This window comes from Sus scrofa, chromosome 8 (assembly GCF_000003025.6).
Source record: "Sus scrofa isolate TJ Tabasco breed Duroc chromosome 8, Sscrofa11.1, whole genome shotgun sequence".
Lineage (NCBI taxonomy): Eukaryota > Metazoa > Chordata > Mammalia > Artiodactyla > Suidae > Sus > Sus scrofa.
The window spans coordinates 11,896,236-11,917,677 of NC_010450.4; the positions used below are offsets into that span (position 1 = coordinate 11,896,236).

A 21,442-nucleotide genomic window follows, 5' to 3' on the forward strand; every position below is an offset into this window, starting at 1 on the left:
GTCCCCACCGTTTTCTCTTTTCAGAAGCAAATATTTATTGAGCACTTATTATGTGCAGGCACTTGAATATGGGGCAGGATATGGGTCCCCACCCTCAAACTCCAAGGCCACTGGCAGGAAACAGCGGAGTGAGCACCAAACAGGCAGCCTTGAGACCATGGCACAGGGCCCAGGTGCTGCGGAAACTGTCAAAGCTTCTAGAAAAATCCGTAAGCTTGGACGTGGAGAAGCATCTGGGGAAAGGACCCTGTTTGGAAGCCTGGATACACAGGTTCCTTTTATTTTAAATTGCTCTACGGATGGAACAAGAATAATAGTTAACATTTATTGAGTGTTTACCACATGCCAAGCACTATTCTAAGTATTTTATACCCGTTTTCTCACTTGCTCTTCACTCCCACCTTCATTTTTAGTTTTTGGCTGTTTTTTGTTTGTTTGTTTGTTTGTTTTTCCCTCTTCAGTACAATATAAGTTTCTTGCTGAAGTTCTTTTTGTGGCTCAGAGGGTTAAGAACCTGATTAGTATCTATGAGAACATGGGTTCAAGCCCTGGCCTTGCTCAGTGGGTTGAGGATCAGTCGTTGCCGTGAGCTGTGGTGCGGGTCGCAGACGTGGCTGGGATCTAGTGTGGCTGTGGCTGTGGTGTAGGCCAGCAGGTGCAGCTCCGATTGGACCCCTAGCCTAGGAACTTCCATATGCCGTGGGTGCAGCCCTAAAGAGACAAAAAACAAACAAAAACAAAACAAAATGAAAGGAATCAATATATGCTTCTTTCAAACAGGAGCTCTGTTTTGCCCGCTGCTCCACTTCCTAGGCCCCAGAACATCATGGAGCCTGCGGTATATTTTTTTAACGGCTGCATCCATGGCATATGGAAATTCCCAGGCCAGGGTTGAATCCAAGCCAGCGATGTGACCTACACCCCAGCTGTGGCAACACCAGATCCTTAACCCATTGTGCCAGGCCAGGGATCAAACTCATGCTTTCGAAGTAACCCAAGCCGCTGCAGTCAGATTCTTAACCGACTGCGCCACAGCAGGAACACTCTGAGCCCAAGGTATTATTCAGGCAAAGCTACTCGGCGAATGGATAGAATTGCTCATATTATCATCTTGGCTTTACAACTGCAGAAATAGATTAGGCAGGCGATGAAGGTAACTTGCCTGCATGTGCTCAGCCAGGTAAGGACGGGGCTGGGATTTAAACTTGGACCACTGGGCATCTGAGACCAGCCCCAGCCTCTGCCCAACTCCTTTCTCTGGCATCTTGGGGAAGGCAAGGGCTGGGATTCAGAAAGAAGCAGGGACATGGAAAAGGGCTTATATTGTCTCGAATTAGTTTCTCCTTCCAGCTCTTTGCTCCGCTTACTGCCAGGTCACCAGGGCTTACGCCCAGGAGGTGGCCAGCATCGGGCTGTAGGCAGACGGTGTTATGTCACTGGCAGAATTTATTCTGTGGGCAGTCCTCAGACCAGGTGCATCCTGACACTGCCTCGTCCCTGCTACGTGAACTTGGACAGCTTCTTTTAGCCCCTGAGCCTGTTTCCTTCCCCAAACATTAACATAATATAACAACAACAAACATAACTCTCTTGCACAGGAGGTGCAACAAGAGTTATATTAATAACTCTTCTTGCAAAGTAGACCTGAAGATTCAATAACCAGTGGGTATAACTTGTCCCGGAGAACGCCTGGAACACAATGCGGAGCAACACAGGCCCCTTTCCTGCCTTTATCTGCCATCTTTAATATCAGTTCTCAGGCATGGAACAGTCCATGTTCTAAAGAACTCTACATCAAAAATGTGTGTAAATCAAGCCTGTTTGCAAATCACGGCTCATCACCCCCTTCCTTGCCCCAGTAGCTGTCTAAGACACAGTGAAAACTCCGACTGGAAATTCATCGACTCTCTTTGCCCTGTTAATTGTTCCAAGGTGCAGTGACTAGATCAGGTCCTCCAAGTTCCTATCATCCAACTCCTAGCTTCCAGCATGTCTGCTGGCAAATGGACCCGTCAATGGTAAAAAGGCCAGGGAGAAGCCAGGCTCTGCCAAAGTCACTGGGAGAAGAGAAAGGATCTGGAGTTCCCATCATGGTGCAGTGGAAATGAATCTGACTAGGAACCATGAGGTTGCGGGTTCAATCCCTGGCCTCGCTCAGTGGGTTAAGGATCCAGCGTTGCCATGAGCTGTGGTGTAGGTTGCAGATGTGGCTCGGATCCGGCGTGGCTGTGGCTGTGGCATAGGCCGGGGCTACAGCTCTGATTAGACCCCTAGCCTAGGAACCTCCATATGCCATAGGTGCGGCCCTGAAAAGACAAAAAAAAAGAAGGAAAGAAAGAAAAAAAGGATCCAAGATACAGGAGGTGCGAGGAGGGTCTGTGAGCAGCTACACGGGGTCCAGGGGCCAGACAAGCCAGCGGTGGCAGAGGTCGTGGGGCGGGGGGGTCATTTGCTTCAAGCTAACGGTAATGGAACGTGAGATGAGTCAGTGTCTCAGCAGATGTCAGAACAGCTTTGTCAGAGAAGGTCACTCGGGTACATCTGCGCACACGAATCAATTAGCTGTGGTCACACATCTCGGAAGAACATTCCCCAAATAAAAACATCATATGTACTTTCACCGTGCCAGAGGCAGAATAGGTACAAAAAGAATATATATATGTATATGTTTTAGCTGATTGAATGAATGAATAAATGGAGCTCCTTTTTGTTCAATCAAAAACCCAACTCAAGAAGGTCACTCTACCCAGTTTTTGTGAGACCTAGTCGGTTGACCCTACTTTGTCTGTTGGCCAATATTTTTAAACTGGCATAAAATTTTTTGGATATATATATATATATATATATATATACACATATGTATGTATACACACACGCACATGAATATTTGGCCCTGCCATGGCATGTGGAAATTCGGGGATTGAACCCATGCCATAGCAGTGACCTGAGCCACATCAGAGACAACACTGGATCCTGAACCCACTGTGCTACCAGGGAACTCCTGGCTATATTTTTAAGCTGTAATTATCAACCGTCCCCCTGACCCACCACACATATATAAAGCTTTTGAATTGGTGCTTAGTTATGATGATGGAAAAAAAGGGAATTAAAAGGAGTAAGTTAAGAAAAAAATGACTAAAGGTCAAGTACAGGCCCATCTTGACCTTTTTTTCTGAAGGAGGCAAGTCATGGAAGGAACACACACTTGGGGAGCTCTAGCAACAGTAAGACACATAACTCAACACTTTCCAAGTTTTATCCATGCATTGAACCATCTCATGTTCACAACTGCTCCCAAGGGGCAGAGCAGGCAGCCTTGGAGAGAAGCCTTAACTTCTATGCTACACTGACTTCAGCATATGAATTCTGCCTCTTATTCACTGGACGACCTAGTCAAGTCCCCTGACTTCTCTACACTGTTTGTTCATTTGCAGAAACAATCTCTTCAGTGGACTGAACTGTGAGTAACTAATGCCTAGCACATAGTAGGTGCTCAATAAATGGCAGCTATTATGATCATTTATTATGGTCTCCTTTGACCCTAAGATATTTATAAACAGAGAAGCCGAGATTCAAAAAAGCAAAATGCCTCGGTAAAGATCAGGCAGCTAGAAAGTGGCCAAGCCGAAGGTCACGTACAAGATGGCCTAATTCTAGTCTATTTTTAAAAACAGGTTTAATTTCTGGAAGCAGTTTTAGGTTCAGCAAAACTGAGAGGAAGTTGCAGGGTTCCCACCCTGCCTCAGCAGCACACATTCATAGCTTCCCCCATCATCTGTACCCCTCACCAGAGCAGCAGATTTGTTGCAATGGATGAACTGACCAGTCCATGTTTTTCTTTTGTTTTGTTTTCCACCCTAGATTGAAAGAGGAAATTCTGCCCCAACAAATCTCCTTCTCCAGTTCTCCCAGATTTCACCCTCTTTCCCCAACCTTCCTGTGGTTTTTTTCCTGAAAACAAACCTCCCCTTTGAACACCACTTCCCTGCATTTGGCTGGCTGGTTAGTTCCTGAGATCAGCGAGGCAAGTTTATGGAAGAAATTTGCATAATAACTAGGCCAGGAATCCAGGCAGTGGCTGCAATGCAGCTACAAAGACCTGCGGGAACCAAACAGGAAATCTCTGGTGGGAGGTCTGATCACGTGACTGGTGGCTGCTCAGGTCTCTGCCACACAGCTAACAACCTCATGGATCGTGGACAATGATTTAAAAAAAACAACAACAAAAACCTGTGCCTCTAATACTCAGCTTCTAGATGCTGGTCACGTAGATGATCTGAACCTTGCAGAAGAAGCCACATGTGCTCTACTTGGCCACATATGAGTAAGTCAAAGAGACCAAGAAACGTAACAGAAAATGGTCCCGATTCTGCTGCAGTCCTAACAAGCATTTCCGCCTCCTGATTGCAAACTTGGCGCTTCCGTCAACGGAGAAGTAGAAGAACCAGGAAGTTCCCTTGGGAAGTGGCCACACACGGCTAGGGCCACCAAGCTGCCCAGTAGGAGGCTGTGTGCGTAAAGTTTCCAAGGCTGTTTTGCACAGCAAATATTCCAAAGAGGAGCTCACGAAGTTTGCATTTCCCTAAGGGCTGGAGGGCAGCCAGGATGCTTTGGACCAATCTCCGTACAGACAACACCCTCAAGTCAAATGAAGGTGGATGTGAACCAGGAATGGCCTTGAGACTGACCAGTCGGTCAAGCAATCAGCCTCTCAGGACTTGGAGGTAAATGTTATGATAAATGCACTATTCATTGCAGCACTATTTTCAATAGCCAAGACATGGAAACAACCTAAATGACCATCAGCAGAGGAGTGGATCCAGAAGATGTGGTACATATACACAATGGAATATTACTCAGCCATTAAAAGGAAAGAAATACCAGCATTTTTAGCAACATGGAGGGACCTAGAAATTATCATGCTAGTGAAGTCAGTCATACAATGAGACACCAACATCAAATGCTTTCACTGACTTATGGAATCTGAAAAAAGGACAGAATGAACTTCTTTGCAGAACAGATACTGACTCACAGACTTTGAAAAACTTATGGTTTCCAAAGGAGACAGTTTGGGGGGAGGTGGGTGGATGTGCTGGGGTTGTGGGATGGAAATCCTATAAAATTGGATTATGATGATCATTGCACAACTATAAATGTAATAATTCATTGAGTAATTTAAAGAAATTAAAAAATTAAAAACAAACAAACAAAAAAAACAAAAAACAAAAAACAAACCAAGAGCCTCAGGTCTTGTTCTGGGTGTGTGGGGTGGCTGTGCATGTCAATTTCTACCAGACAGAAGAGATACAACATTTGGTGGATGTATCCCAAACAAGACGTTTAATCCAGGAAAAAGCCATTCGTACTACTCTGGGGACCAGCGTCATCAGGAGTTGGCCAGTGTCAAGACAAAGGACCCGCCCGCTGATACTTTCAAACCAAGGGTCCCCTGTTAACCGTTTCCAGCCTCCTCGTCTTTGCATATGTTGTTCTTCTGGCCTGGCATGTCCAGCAAAGATCAAGTCTGAGTCCCTAGATTCCTTTCTTTCCCCATCTCCTGTGTTAGGACAGCTCAACAACTTTAGCCCTCTTTATTGAATCACTCCCTTGCAATATACATTTATCTAAACTTCTGACCGTGGTAATAGACCATGAGGTGCTTAAGAAGAGTGAGTGGGCATTTAGCATCCCTCTGTCCTCCACAGATCGCCCACCTACAAATGACCCAACGTGGAGTCAAAGAGATGGAAAAGCTGTACCACACAGGAAGTCTTCCTCCAAGCGTGCAGGAATCTTCAGGCTAAACTCAGTGGCCAGGAGACCGGGACGGTGTACAAGCTAAAGCCTTCTCGCTGTCACATTCCTGTGGCCGCACTTTTCATCAGTGGATGCACCAGCCATGCATGTGACAAGTGCATATTGACCCAGACTTTTTCCCACTGACACTGCCATTCCATTGAACCCCCTTTGGGTACTTGTTCTTCTCAGGGAAAGGTGGGGTAAGTGAATACACTTCACCGACTGTAACTTAAATAAGTGGGGTTTTACTTTATTAATTTGTAAAAATAGAGAATAGAGGATAATACAGTGAGGACGCATGGGCCCATTATCCAAAATTAACAATTATTAAAATATCTTTTTTTCCTTTTTAAAGTGAATTAAAATGATAAATAAAAGCAAACATTCTGAGCCCCTACACCCTGCTCTATTTTTCTCTCCCTTCTCCCGGGTTCCCATGAATGACTATCTCATGATAATCATGTGTCTCTTCCCAGCTCATCTTTCATATCTATATATAGACGTGACTCCACTCCTGTACAGTCCTGTTTTATGTTTTTAATATTTTATTTAAATAATATCATACATTATATTTCCTTCTTTAAGCCTGCTTTTTATTTTTCCATTCAACAGCGTGTTTTGGAGACCTATCCATTTTATATATCAGGGCCTCTTCTTTCCTTATATAAGCTACAGAATACACTGAATGAATATCATATATTTCATTTTAAGCATTTTTCTCCTAATGATCTCTAGACAGTTTCTAATTTTTTGCCATTACAACGATGCTGCAATCCGTATCTTTGCAGCATCCCTTTGAGCTAATGCCTAACAGTTTCTCAGGGGCATATATCAGGAGTGGCCACACCTAGGCATAGGGCGTGTACTTGTCTATATTTTGGCTCTTCCATTAAGAGATGCCTGTGCTTCCAGATTGAAGACTTGCAGTCTGGGTCTGAAGATGCATGGGTAGAGATGAAACAAAGAGCATTTCTAAATGATATAATTCCAAGTGGAATCCAGTGACAGGATCAACGTAATTACAAATCAGAGTCCACTCTGCCAGGACATGGCTGAGCATCTGAAAGTCCAAAGATGATGCAATGATGGAATACTACTACTACTAAAAGTTTGCCAACCATTCTCCTAAAGGCTGAGTGTATCCCAGAGGCTTCATTAACCAAAAGGAGGATGATTTCTTGACACAGGAAGGAAAGCATAGGGGCTTCATGGTCCCCACAAATGGCCCGTGAGACAGATGATTGAGAACAGACACCCCAGCGTGTGCCCGCAGAGGCTGCAGCTCCGGGGTCATTTAACTCCGTACACTCTGCCTTATCCTTTCAATTCGTGTTCTTGTCTAGTATCTGAACAGCGCGTGTTTAGTGTTTAGTGAATATTAATAAGTAAGAAGTGGATCCTTTTCCCAAAGCTGTAAAGTAACAATAGCAGCGAGGGGCCTCCAGGTAAATAAAGATGAAATTAACACAGCCTGAACCCAGGCAGGCAGGGGGAGCAGCGCCGACAATTCTCCTATACTTTAATTAGGCAAAAATACCATGAAAGCTTCTCCACTCTAAATTATCCCCTCTCTGCATTTCTGTGATGAAAAAAATCCTTCGTCCTTTTGTCCCATCTCACAGGTGAGCCCAAGTAGCCCCGGCAGCCAAATCAGACGTCGGGATGAGAGACGCACTCGGGTCAAATAGCAGAAGAGTGTCTTAATCATCTTTAAAAATCCACAAAAGCATTTTGCCTCTGTCCTGGATTCTCTTCCGTCCCCACCTCTGTCCCCCTCCACCACACACAGGATCCTGGTGCCAGGGCTGCCCCCTGGCATCTTTAACTTAAGCACTGACAGGTTATGTGGGATTTTTGCCAGAGTAATTATTTTTCAATTCAACAATAATGAGAAATTACCATGGCAACCACTGGTCACGTGGCACCCATATACCCCCCCCTCCAAAGAATGAACCATACATAAAGCATCCGTTCCTTGAAAACTGTGTTGGTTTTTTGGTCTTTAAATGAAAATAAACTTAAACAGGTCAAAGTGGAGACAGTGTGTGAAGGGGTCTGAAAACAGGAAGATGAGAAAGGCCCCAACATTCTTCAGTTACCTTGCGGTTCTAGAAAATAATTTCTCAGCATGCAACCTCACCGGCTTGTGCACGCGCCCACAGAGATTGCGCACTGGTCATTAGCATCTTCCATCCCGGTCACTCCCATCTGACACGTGTCAGCTAACCTCGCTCAGAAAACTCTCGAGAAAGAACAGAAGGGCTCCACGACCAAGGCGGGTGCACACTTGGCCACACTGGCTCTCCCTACATGTCTTTGCCTCTCACGTTCATACATGAGACAGGACCACGTTAATCCCAAAACTCATAACTCTGCGTTTCATAGAGACCCCCCCACCCACCCCCGCGCGCTGAAGGAGGTACAGGTCCTTTATTTGCTCTAACTTCAAAAGCCTTTTTGCTTCCTTCATTTCTCCAAACCTAGGAGTTTGCATCAAACCCCATTTATTGCATATTAGCCACACGTAATAATAACGGTCCACACTTACACAGCATTCACTGCCTGCCGGCCACCGTTCTGAACTCAATGCGTAATATAAGTTCCCTGACACTTCATCATGACGCTAGGGGATAGGTGCTATTATTCATGCCATTTTATAGATGAGCAAACTGAGGCACAAGGAAGTTAGCCCTCTGCTGAAGATGACAAAGTGAACAAGTAGCCGAGTGAGTTCGAACACGGGGGCGCTGGCTCTTGTGTTTAGTCTCCTCTAACCACTCTACCATGAGGTTCTTTGGTCCAGAAGAATGTTCTTCAAGCATTCCACTGTCTTCTTAGTTGGTTCAACATCCAGCTAATGCTCAGCGCATGGAACGTTTTGGGCTGAACAGACAGCCCAAAACAAGGCTTTCTACCACATGGATGGGATTCTGTATCGAGACACAGAATAAAAGTAATAAGGCAGAATCGTTGCTCTCACTAGCTGATAATTGCAGGAGCATGTAATGGACACCAAGAGAGAATTTTAAATCCCCCCTTTTTATTTAAAATTATAGAATTTTTAAAAATCTCATGTCCCAGGGTTTGTAGTTTTGTTTTGTTTTGTTTCCCTCTTATTTTCAACTCTGACTTTGTTTATTCTCACTAAATTTCCTTTTATTTAATAGGAAATGTAAGTTTTCCTTCTCACAGCAATTCTAAAACGGCAGGTTACTGAGAAAATAAATGATGCGTCTTGATGGAACATCTCAGGGTTTTGCTCACAGTTCAAGGCTTCCCTTCTAGCAAGTTCTTACTACAGTTCCCTCTCTTGTGCTGCTGCCTTGGGAGAGGCACGTAGTAAAACAGAGACAGGACTTGGCACCCAGCAGATGTGCCTTTGCAGCAAAAGCTACCTCGGTGTCTTCCATCCCCCACCCCACCCCACCCACCTCCGAACACCTGGAAAATTCCTGTATTTCACTCTCCACCCTTGACCTACTAAAGCATTAATTAATTGTGAGGATTCCAAAGAGAAATGCTATTAAAAGCACCTGAAAATAATGACTAAAATGTATACAAATGAAGTTGCCAAAAATTGGGCTTTTCATCACTGGACTTTTTGCAACTCTCATGAAATAATCATTTTTTTTTAAGTTTAGATTCCTATCAGCTTTATAAGTGCCTGTGCTTTTGCTAACACCTGGCAGGCATGCAACAAATGAGTCCTCGATTACCTGATTAAATTAATTCCATTAACACATAAATAAGTGTTCAACTAAAACGAGCATATTCTCAAAACCCTGAAGAAAAACAAACAATCATATTTTAATGATGACCAGACATGTCTACTCTCCATTCTGTTCACATGCCTGTTAGGAGAGGGTGTCAAATATTTCATGAGCAAATCAAGAAAGTGCTTAAGGAGTTCCGGTGTGGCGCAGGGGAAACGAATCGACTAGGAACCATGAGGTTGCAGGTTTGATCCCTGGCCTTGCTCAGTGGTTTAAGGATCCAGCATTGCCTTGAGCTGTGGTGTAGGTCACAGACTCGGCTCAGATCTGGTTTCTGTGGCTGTGATGTGGGCAGCAGCTGCAGCTCTGATTCGACCCCTAGCCTGAGAACTTCATATGCCGTGGGTGTGGCCCTCATAAAAAGCAAATAAAGGAAAAAGAAAGTGCTTAAGAGTTTCACAGTGAATTCCTTTCTAGCCCTCACATACCCCAATCAAGCTGGTATTTTCATTATTCCGACTTAAACGAGGAAACGGAGACCTTGGGAGGTCAAGATATGTATCCAAGGTCAAGAAAGCAGGAACACTGAGATTTGATTCCCGAACACCAGGAGTCCTGAATGTTTCTATGGACAAAGCTTCACTCCCTGTTCTACTCCATATTTTTCTGGTCTGAAGGAGGAACAGTATTTTCTTCCTAATGCAGTTTCTTGTTTGATAACTCCAACCTGGAAGCGTGCACTCTGCTGCATCAAAAATAATATAGCAGGGACCCTACTCGAACCCACTCTGAAAATGACGTAGGGACGAATTACTCTGGAAGCACAGGCCTGGCTGGTGACACCGCCAGTGACAGTTCTGGGCAGTGAGCACCATACCTCATGTTACATCACATACTCTAGGTGGGAGAGGTCCTGCGAGGCAGGATCACGGGATGAGGCTGCAACTCATACATCTTGAGAAAAGCTCACTCATCCAATCAGGCAGAGATTTTTCTGTTCCAACATAAACACAGCCGACGAGGAAACGTTTTGAGAGAAGCTTGCAAGATGCAAAAGCTTGTTTTTGCAACCTGCCCAATCGCATCGGAATCAAATGACAGGAATAATTCTTAGAGTCACCACTCAAAACCGGAGGACTGTGCCAGGAACTGAAGCGAGAAAAGAAAACCCGTGTTTTTCCCTCTTCTTACTCGGGAAAAGGCAAAAGGTGCCTGTTCACAGAGATAAACATAAGAACCCCGCATAGTCTCAAAACGCAGGAGGAAAAGCACAGGTGTCTCTTGACGGTGATGAAGGCCTTCGAGCTCTGCCCAGTTTACTCTTCTGTTTACCAGGGACTTAGATTTCCTCTAAGTCCCAGCAGCGACACCCGAGTGTGTGTCACAGCTGCCCGCTTCTCCCTGGGACTCCGGACTCCTGGCTTCTGCTGCCACACTTGTTACCCAAAGAGGCAGCTCAGGCTGCACATGGCCAAAGCTAAACCCATCCCTATTTTCATGCAGCCCCAGCCTATTCCCCTGACTCATTTCCATCTCAATAATTTAATTCCAGGCTCTCAGTCTCTTCGCACAACCTTTTAAGACATAGTCCTGATTCCTCTTTTTCCCTAACCACACGCCTCCAGTCCATCAGCAATCCCCATGCATCTACTTCCCGCCTATAATGGAACCACCCACGTCCCTCCCCCTCCCCCACCACCCTGGTCTGGGCCTCTGGCACCTCCAGCCTGCCCTGAAGTGATTGCTTCCTAATCCTTCTCTGCGCAGGCACCCGGTTCCCCTGTACCCCTGCACCGCAGAGAAGCCCACGTGACCTGGAACCACGCCCACCAGATTGCGTCACTCCCAGTGGAAACCCTCCCTTGGCCCAACCTTGCTGCTTTGGGCCGCGGAGCACACTGCTCTGCGGGGTTGGTGCTTGGTCTGTCTCCTTGGCCTCTGTTCACTCCCTACAACTCGTGGCTCCGGGGTCTTAACAAAGAGACCTTCCTTCTGTCCCAGGGCCACACTTGGCACAGCCACTGTTCCCCCCTAAGTGTCTGCCTTTCTTCTATGTGGCCTGGCTTTCTCTTCCTAGTCCTTCAGACCTCAAGTTCTGTGTCACTTGATACCACCCAATCTATAGGAACAGACTCTTTAAGCCAAATCAGCCAATGTGTTTCCTCCGGGAAACACATATCACTTGATTTGGTCTATTTGTGTTTGTCTTCCATCCACTGGAAAACATAAGCTCACTGGGAGCACAGGATTAGGCTATCTGCTTTGCCTGGTACCCAGGAGGTGCTTAATAAATGACAGCTTGAATGAACGACTATATAAAAAATGCGTTCAACAAGAAAAAAGAAAAAAGAAATCTATGAAAGAGATCATAGCAATCTCTCTCTAAACTTCCACAGAGCAACCACTCCTAGACCCAGACTTGCCACAGCCCAGCTGGCCATGGGCGCGTAGTAAGGTACCAGGAATTTACCAGAATCTGGATTCCCTTTAATTTTTTAAATAAATATATGCCCTGAATTAAAAGCATTAAAAATATTCATGCCCTTTGACTCAATAATTCTATTTCTGGGAATCCATCCAAAGGACATAATCCAAAAATATGTAAATGCTTTCTATGCAAAAATATTCACCATAGGAACATTCATAATAGGAAAAAAAAAAAAAAAAAAACTAGGAACAATGTGCTGTCCTGCAAGGGAGGAATGATTGCAGAAACCACGATATGTCCACTGGAAAGAAAATAGGAATCTTTAAACGTCCTGTTTACCCGTGGTTTATAATACGAGGGCTTAGGCTACAATGTGAAATGAAGAAAGAAAGATGGGTCACAGAGCAGTATGGCAGAAGGGGAGGCTGACAGACAGTCCGAAGCATGCGTGGGACCTGAGTCTATGACAGAGATGCTCTTGCTGGGAAGCAGGGAAGAGAATGGACTATGGGTTAAGCAGTGCGGGGATGATTGGCTTTTCCCATGGAAAAAAATAAATTTGATTCTACCTCGCACTACCAAATATCAATTCCAGATGATCAAACCTATAAGTAAAGAAAAACAAAATTTTCAAATGATTAGAAGAAACGATAGACTATTTTGAATGACCTCAGAACAGGGGAAAATGTGTGAATAAACACAAGGCCAAATCATGAGAAACAAGCCATCCATTTGACTCCATCAAAATATAAACATTTCAGGTGACAAAAGACATTATAAACATGCTACAATATAAGCGACAAGCCAGAAGAGGACCAGTAACCAGAATATATAACAAAGTGTTACAAATCAAAAATCAATAAAAGATAAAAGAGCAAAAAAAAAAAAAAATCAAAGTACCATTCTCAGAAAATGGTCAATAAAACAACGAAAAGATGTTCTCTTTCACGTGCAGTCAAGAAAAGGTAAATTAAATCTAAGCCCTTGAACATGCATGTGACTCTTAAGAAATCAAAAAATTGAGCAACATCACGTGTTGCTGGAGAGCCCAAGAAACAGGGACGCACCCACAGCGGTCACATCTCATCACAGTCTGAAGGGCCCAGGGCACAACGTGGGCCACACACACACCCACTCTTGTCACCTACCACGTTCCTGGACATCATCACAGCGTGACAGACTTTGCCTTTATCCCCTCCATCCCTTCACCTGTGCTCTGCTTCTCATCCCACATCCCCCCACTCCTTCCCAACCCTCCTGTGCTCACTCAAGACCTCCCCCCATGTCTTGCCACCATCCCAAAGCCTCCCAGGACTTCCAAACTACAGAAAAGTCTCCGTCTCCTCGACTGAGAAATAGCAGTGTTGTAATTGTTCCATTAGGATGAGCCTCACGCTGACTCCTCCTGTAGTACTGTATTTTAATTTAATTTTATTTTGCAGTATGTCTAGTGAGTACATTCCATATGTCTGTGAGTCTGGACTCCACAGGTTGAGATATTACATACTTTGGGTTGGTCTTTGCATCGCACTGCTTACCTGACACACATTTATCATGTGTTTAATTGTGAACCAAATACTGTGCATTATCTGTCTCGGGCTTTTGAGCATTATCAGGTAGCTACTATCATTATGCTCATTTCATGAGTGAAAAAAAAAAAAGAAAACCAAAGCTCAGAATGGTTATTTAATTTTCCCTATCATATTGCTGGTACATGTTCAAAACCATGTTCTGCCTCCAGAACTCAGCCTTTTTAACTCACATGGGAGAGAAAATATTAGTAGTAAGAGGTCACCTATGAGACTTGTATATCAATGATCACTGCTTCCTTATTCACAATCGGCCAGACATGGAAACCGTCCAAATGTCCATCAGCTGATGATTGGATAAATGAAGTGGTATCTCCGTATAATGGAAATTTATTAGCAATGAAAAGACTGAAATATTGAGACATGCTCTAACAGGGACCTCAACAACATGACTGCTAAGAAGAAGTCAGACACAAAATGTCACATATGCTCTGATTCCTTCTGTAGGAAATATCCAGAACCCAGACTCCACCACTGACGGTGTGCGTGATCTCAGGCAACTTACATAAGCTCTCTGTGCCTCTGTTGCATCAAGGGTAAAATAGATGGAATAATTCCTCGCCTTGCATTGTGAAGATTACACGAGGTAATACCTGGACCAGTGACCGGAACAGAGTACACACCTGATGTTATTACCAAACTATTACTAAGTGGTGGAGAAAGTCCCAAGGCCAGGGTTGCCATGGATGCTAAATCATATACATCAGCGTTGCAGCTTATAGAACAGCCCAGGCCCTCTACAACCTGACTGGCTGGGGCTAGATGCCAATGCCGGCACTTCTTTACTCTGTAACTCTGGGTGAGTTGTTCGATCTCAGTTGCCTTTGCAGTGAAAACGGGCACCACAATGGCTCCTGCCGGTAGGAGGATTAAATGCGCGGATACAGTAAAGGGCTTATTAGCACAATGCCTGGCACGCGAGAACCGCTCTTTGCTATTCACCTGTCCTTATTGTTCTGGCCACCAGTGTTAGGGGGCATTAAAGACACCCAAGGCAGAGATCTCTATCCTCAGAAAAGATGGAATCCAATGAGCTTGTTCTCCCAGCATTGTTACGGACTGTGGATTCCAGCAAAGATGCCCTCTTCTGCCTGTCTCCTCTCAAGAGTGCGAACTCAGGGGAGGGATAAACGTCTTGTTTGTCATGGTTTCTCTTGTGCCTTGCACAGTGCGTGCCTGGGAAAGAGCAAGGACATGCTATCCATCAAAGTGGGTTTGCAACACAGACTGAAGGAAGCGAAGCCCCTGTTTCGCACGCCAGCCTCAAATCCACAGTTGCATGTGGTTCGAGCTAATTTGCATCTCAGCATCTCAGAAAGCTCTGCATTTAGCTATTCAATTTGCTTCCTTGTCAAGTGATATCACAACTCGTGAGGCGAAAGAGAGCTTGAGAGGATTGTGGCTTGCCTGCCAGCACCCATATTTGGTCCTGGGGGATTTTTCACTTTCCCCCTTCCATCTCCATGGAAGGCAGAAACGGGGTCCTAATTCCGATCCTGGTACATCTTTGCTGATTGACCTTAACCAAGTACACGGCAAAGAATTTTAAGTGTCCCAAATGTCCTTATCTGTCTAATATCTTTCCAAGGGCATCCTGCCCGGACACTCATTTCTACAGGGGTTTACTCTTCACCAAAGAAACCTGCATGCCCTCCCTACTCTTGCTGTCAGAGGACACGTTCGGGGAGGAGCTTGGTCAGGGTTAAAGTAAAGGCAGCACTGCCACCAAAGAATGTAAAAAGGAAGATGTCTAGGGTTCGAGTAGTCTTCATAGGGATGGCAAATGGCTTTTAACCCAAGTGGCCTCTCTGATGAATTGCTCGTGACCTAGGACTTGAAGCCCTTCCCACATGCAACAGATAGTTATTGAGCACTTACTATGGACTCGACAATATCCTAGGCATTAATGAGAAATCAGTGAGAAAAAAGGACATAAATCTCTGTCTTTGTAGAGCATATTACAGTCAAGGATAGCAATAAAGGAGATACATGAGTGACACTTAGCATTTATCAGAGAGTGACAGGTGCACAGGAGAAAAACAGTAAAGCAGGAAATGGGGATGGAACGTGTGGGGGAGTGGGAAGGAGAAGTGAGATTTTAGGTGGGGGGACCACGGACCGCCCTGCGTGTCCAGTCACTTTAGAACTGGGCCTCTCAGCCTCAGCATCACCGACCTCGTGGCCCTGGAGAGTTCTTTGTTGAGAGTGGGCCGGGGGCTAGCCTGTGCATTGTAGGATGTTAGGCAACTTCTCTCTTCTCAACCCAAGAGATACCAGGAGCATCTTCCTCAGTTGTGGCAACCAAAAATGTCTCCAGACATTGCCAGATGTCCTGCAGGTTCAATACCGTTGCTTTAGAGTGAGAACCTGAAGAAAGCGAGAATGAGCCACAGAAAGATCTAGAAGGATCAGGTGCAGGCACTAGAGGCAGAAGGGTGCACAAGGCTGGGCTTCTCACTGAATGTGGTCATAGGCAACTGACGTCAGATGAACATCTTCTCAAGTGTATTTGTTAAGAGAGGGCTTGGTCAGTAGAGGTAAGGAAACAGAAGTGCCCCAGCCTAGAGGTCAAAAGATGCTGCTGCATCCAAGGAATGAAAAGGAGAGCATCTGAACCAAGTACTGGGACCAAGGAATGAGGCCAGAGAAGAGGCTGGTGAAGGCCCTACAAGGAAAGGAGATCTCCTAGGAAGGTTTTAAGCAGCAAATCTCAGGATCCATTTAGGTTCCAAGGACTTTCTGTGAACAGACCAAGGGACGGCCATTCCTGCAGAGCTGAGTGGTGAATGCCTTTTCGACCCTGGGCCTCGGTTTTCTCATCTGTAACATCAGGGAGGAGGACAACAATAGCACCTGCTTCGTGGGTTTACGTTGTGAGATGTTATCCAAGGATTTAGTCTGTGCAAAGCATCGAGCTGCTCCTGGAACAGAGGGCGCTCTTGGTCATGACCCTAGTCTTGATGCAGAGCACCCTCCTTAAACAAGTGTCAACTCTTCTTTGCTTCCTTTTTCTTGGAGCTACCCACGCCCAATGAAATGTACAGCAGGTTTCGCTTTCCTATCCACCGCCCCGCCCGCACCACCCTCCCCAGGTCAGCTCCTGCCTCTGCTCGGCCCAGGGGCCTGGGTTTCTGCATCTTTTGCCGTGGGCTGCTTGCCAGCTTCTCTGCACAGCAGGACTTTGTATTCTCTATCAGTAGTCCTTACCGGGGGCAAATACTTCCACTTGAAAAATCCATGTCAAAAAGGCTTCCTTCTTCCTTAAATATGTTAAGACCTCATAAATGTATAACTCTCGGTCCTGCCTTGAGAATGGGTTTTAAAACAATGACTCGACTTTCACACTGGAGGGTCGTCAAAACACCCCCACCCACCCATCCAATGACAGTATACTACTTTCTTAGAAGTCCTATGATGCCTGCACGATTTCCCTACCTGTAAAGCCTTTTCCCCCCAATTCATGGTCCAGAGAATTTCTGCCGGTCAACCCCTGCAAGAGCTTCCCATTCCAGCCTTCTTTGCCCTCCCCCCAATCCCCGCCCCCACTATCTTTAGCAGCAGGAATTCCATCCCGCTTCACCAGGAACACCAGCAAAGCCCAAGTCCTGGCACTGAGCAGTGTCCCCTCTCCACCCCTGACGGTCAGTGTCCTCTGGCGGGGTCGATGGATGCTCACGATGTCACATAGCGTGTCTTACGTAATCCTTAGACCGAGAGAGATTCACAGCACAGGTGCTTTGCATATGAGCAAGCCAAGGTCAGGAGGTGAACCATTTGCTCAAAGTTTCCCAGTAAGCGAATATCAAAGTCATAAGCTATATATAAATCTTCTTGCTTTCAATGGCCAGACGTCTCTCTTGAATAAAATTGCCCTTTGCCAAAACTTCAAACGTTTAGATGCAAAGTATGCAACATAAATATACACACGAAAACATGGCGGGTGAGTTCCTGGACTTGCTGTCATGGACAGTAACATGGTCACAGTAACAAAATAATCAACCAGCAGTCACGAACATCTTCTCGGGGCCAGGCGGTATATTGAGTCCTTTACAAAACCATCTCATTGACTTTTTGCAACATCGCTATGAGGCAGATATTACAGTTTCCAATTGTCAGATGAAGAAAGTAAGATGTTTGACCAAGCAAATGATAAAGGCAAAATTCCAATCTAGGCAGATGTGATTGTTAATTTTATGTGTCGATGTGGCTGGGCTACCAGGTGCCCAGATAACTGGGTGTTTCTGGAAAGGCGTTTCTGGATGGGACTGAGAAAAGCAGATGGCCCTCCCTCTGCGTGGGCCCCTTCCACCAACTAAAGACCTGCAGAGAACAAAAAGGCCAAGAGGGAATTCCACCTGCCCGAGCTGGACCCTCAGTGTTCTCTTGCCCTCAGATTGGAACTTAAATTGTCGGCTCTCCCGCTTCCCTTTGGACTCAGACTGGAGCTACCTAATCAGCAGACCTGGGTCTCCAGCTTGCCCACGCACCATGCAGATCTGGAAGCTCGTCCGCCTCCGTAACTGCATGAGCCAATTCCTTGGACGAAATCTCTTCCTAGATCTCACAGCACGGGTTGGTCCCTTTCTCCAGAGAACCCGACCAATATGGTGCTAGACACCCAAGCCCTAGTATGTTTCCCTTCTCTGTCTTAAGTAAACACAGAATTCCTTTTACTCCAGGTGGAGAAGACGCCTTCCTTATCAAGCACTTGCAGCAAGGGACTCATGAAATATTTTGCTAGATGTAATTTGCTTTGTCGCAACATCTCAAAAGCAGCTCCCTGCCCCCCCACTCCCGCCTGCCCACTTATATTTTAGAAAATCATAGTGTAGACGGGATCTGAGAGCTGGCTTTGGATTTCCAGGAGCTTGGCTGACTCTGGTGCTCTGACACACTCTGACATGGATGAACTTGACACGTCACACTCTCTTGCAAAGGAGGTAAAATGTGGGTCGCTCATAGCTGTGTCCTCCAGCGTGCTGTGACGCGTATATGAGATCAGCTATTGATGATTTTTAATTTCACTCTTTCCAAAAACACCACACACACACAAAAAAGGTAGCAAGCAAGGGGGGACTGCCGGCTTCAGAAGCGAGACACCATGAAAAATAGATACTAATTCCATTTAATCTGATTCTTGTCCAGTCATCTTAACTGAAGGCTAAAAATGATACTGCAGTAATAAAGGGAATTATAACACACGATTGTCAAAGCTTGGAGAGCAATTCCAGCACAGAGGCAAGTGATTATGCATTGCAACAAATTAAAAACTCAGAGAAAAGGAGGGAGGGGGAGAGGGAGGAAACCAAAGCGCACTTAAATCCCTCAAGAAACACTATTTAATAAAGCAAACTCTATTTTCCATAGAATTCCAATCAAGGAGCATTCCGGCCACATGGAAGCAATTAAAGACATCTATGATTTAATGAAAATGCAAAAACCAAGGGCAAACAAAACAACTTCGTACCAAGAGGCCACTTCTCAAATCTCTGCCACCAAACGGCAAGACACAGGATGGCTGCAAAGTGGGTATCATTGACACACAGCTCCAATCAGCCGGAGGCGGGCTCCCCCAAAGTCCAGTCTGCCTTGCCTTAGCTAGGACACAAAGAAAACAGAGCTTTAAGCCAAACAAAGGCCAGGCATAACCACACCGAGCTTCCACGGTGGCCATTTAGACCCGTGATCGCAGGAGGAGAAAAGGGGAGGTCTGTCTTCTCCGGTCTTTGGCGTTGGGGAAAACTTAGTCCCGTTCCTTAGCAGGATTTGATGGTCCTTGGGGCTCCCCTTTGCCAGCCATAAACATCCACCGTAATTTTGATTCGAGGCAACTTTCCTCACTGAAGAAACAGACGTAAGTCCCTCTCCTGGGACTCGGAACCCTTCTGGCTTCAAGCGATGAAAGAAGAGGCAAGTCTCTCACTGCCATCCTCCCCAACCTTTGGCTCACCAATTTTTTTCTCTGTGCTCCCAACACCCCGGGTTAATTTCTGCTTCCGGGTCTTGGCTCTTGCTCTTTCCTCTGCCTATAGGGCTTGTCCTCCAGATCTTCAAAGACTTGACAACTTAATTATTTAGGTCCCAGCTCAAAGGTCAGAGGGTAGCCTTTCCTAGCACCATCCAGCTGAAGGAACTCCGGTGCTTCTACCCATTATCGTGTTTGATTTTTTTTTGGAAGACTTATCACCATCCCAAACTACCTGTGCTACATCTGTATTTGCTAGTTTAACCTGCCCCCTTGCCCTACCTTTCCTCTGGATAATAAGCCATGAGAAAGCAGAAATGTTGACCTTTTATTTGTTTATGACCTAATTCCCCACTCCCAGCACAGTTCCTGCATGCAATAAGTGCAGGAGAATGAATACATTAAATTGTGAGTTGCTCAGAGTTTCTGAATTTGAGGAACGTCTGCTTTAGCCAAGAAGTATCTATTTTATTTGTTCCTTCTTTCAGTATGTGTGGAGTGCCAAGTACATTCCAGGAGCTGGGGATACAGCTAGAAATTAAATCTGGGACTTTGCCCATAAGGAATTCAGCACGGAGAGGGAGAGAAATAAGGAAAGCAGCCTCCCGCGGCGGGATGTGTGGCAAAGAATGTGTCAGGGTGCCCAGGGATGGCGGGCACTTGACAGGTGCCAATGTGACCGGACCCAAGGAATAGAATTTGAGAGGTCCTTAGGCTGGTGGTTATTTTAATGTCTCATGACTGCTATAACGAAGGACCACACGCTGGTGGCTTAAAACTACAGAAAACGTATACTTTTTGCAGTACTAGAATCTCGATCCTCAATCAAGATATGAGCAGATGTGGTTCCTTCTGAGGGCTGTCAGAAAGAATCTGTCCACGCTTCCCTCCTACATTCTGACGGTTGCTGGCCATCCTTGGCCTCCCATGGTTTATGGCTGCCTCAGTCCCATCTCTGTCACCGTCTGCATATGGCCTTGTCCCTACACGTGTCTCAGTTTTCTCATAAAGATCCTGGACTTGAACCCACCCGAACCCAGTGTATCTTCACTAAGCACATCTTCAGAGAGCCTATTTCCAAATAAAGTCACCTTCTGAGATTCCAGGACTGGGGGGAGAGGGGTGCGAGGGGGTACACTCCCCAACCCAGTACAGTTGGCCACAGCTTCGTCTTCGATTCTGCAAAATGTGATTTACTCTCCCGAGCCCTGGGTGTCTGATGGATGTAGCATGACAGAATTTCCCTCTCGGCTGAACACAGGGGGATGCCCAAGTGTGAGGGTGACCCACATACTCCCTCACCCTGGATGGATGCAACGCACCCGAGGGGAAGGGAGCAAAGTAGGTCAGGGGCTGGCCGCTGCCTCCTCGCGCCCTGCTGAGGGCGCCGCCACCTCCGCTTTATCTCTAACCCAACGCCTGCTCTGTGTTCCACCAACGGGCAATGTGGGAGCTCGGGGAAGGGCTCCCTCTTGGAGGAGTCTCTGTAGGAAGACTCATTCTGAAGCCCTCGGGGAAGCTAAAGAATCCTCTGCAGCAAATTCTAGCTCCTTCTGTGTGGCCCTCGAGATCCCAGCCTTGCCTCTCTGCTGCCTATTCTTTTTTTTTTTTTTTTTTTTTTGGCCTTTTCTAGGGCCCCTCCCGCAGCATATGGAGGTTCCCAGGGCTAGGGGTCAAATCGGAGCTATAGCGCCGGTCTACACCAGAGCCACAGCAACGCAGGATCCAAGCCACGTCTGCAACCTACACCACAGCTCACGGCAATGCGGATCCTTAACCCACTGAGCAAGGCCAGGGATTGAACCCTCAACCTCATGGTTCCTAGTCGGATTTGTTAACGACTGTGCCACGCCGGGAACTCCTCCGCTGTCTGTTCTTGCCTCCGGTGCTCCTGTTCCATTCTCCGTCCAGGGAAAGCAAGGTCCCTGAAGCCCAAAGAGCAGCCTGG

At 46.1% G+C, this 21,442-nt stretch overlaps 1 protein-coding gene across 24 annotated transcripts in view; it reads right to left on the bottom strand.

Moving 5' to 3' along the window:
- The window catches only part of LDB2 (LIM domain binding 2), a 396,329-nt gene that overhangs the window by 255,176 nt on the left and 119,711 nt on the right, over positions 1–21,442 (bottom strand). For 2 of the 24 annotated variants that reach the window (XM_021101039.1, XM_021101037.1), the window contains exon 1: positions 18,997–21,087. The exons of 15 other annotated variants lie outside the window; for them this stretch is intronic. In XM_021101039.1, the coding sequence (XP_020956698.1) occupies positions 18,997–19,203 (207 nt within the window). In that variant the 5' untranslated portion in view covers positions 19,204–21,087. Of the gene's footprint in view, positions 1–18,996; positions 21,088–21,442 lie in introns of those variants that run through there. 7 more of the 24 variants (XM_021101045.1, XM_021101038.1, XM_021101044.1 and 4 more) reach the window with 6 other exon arrangements.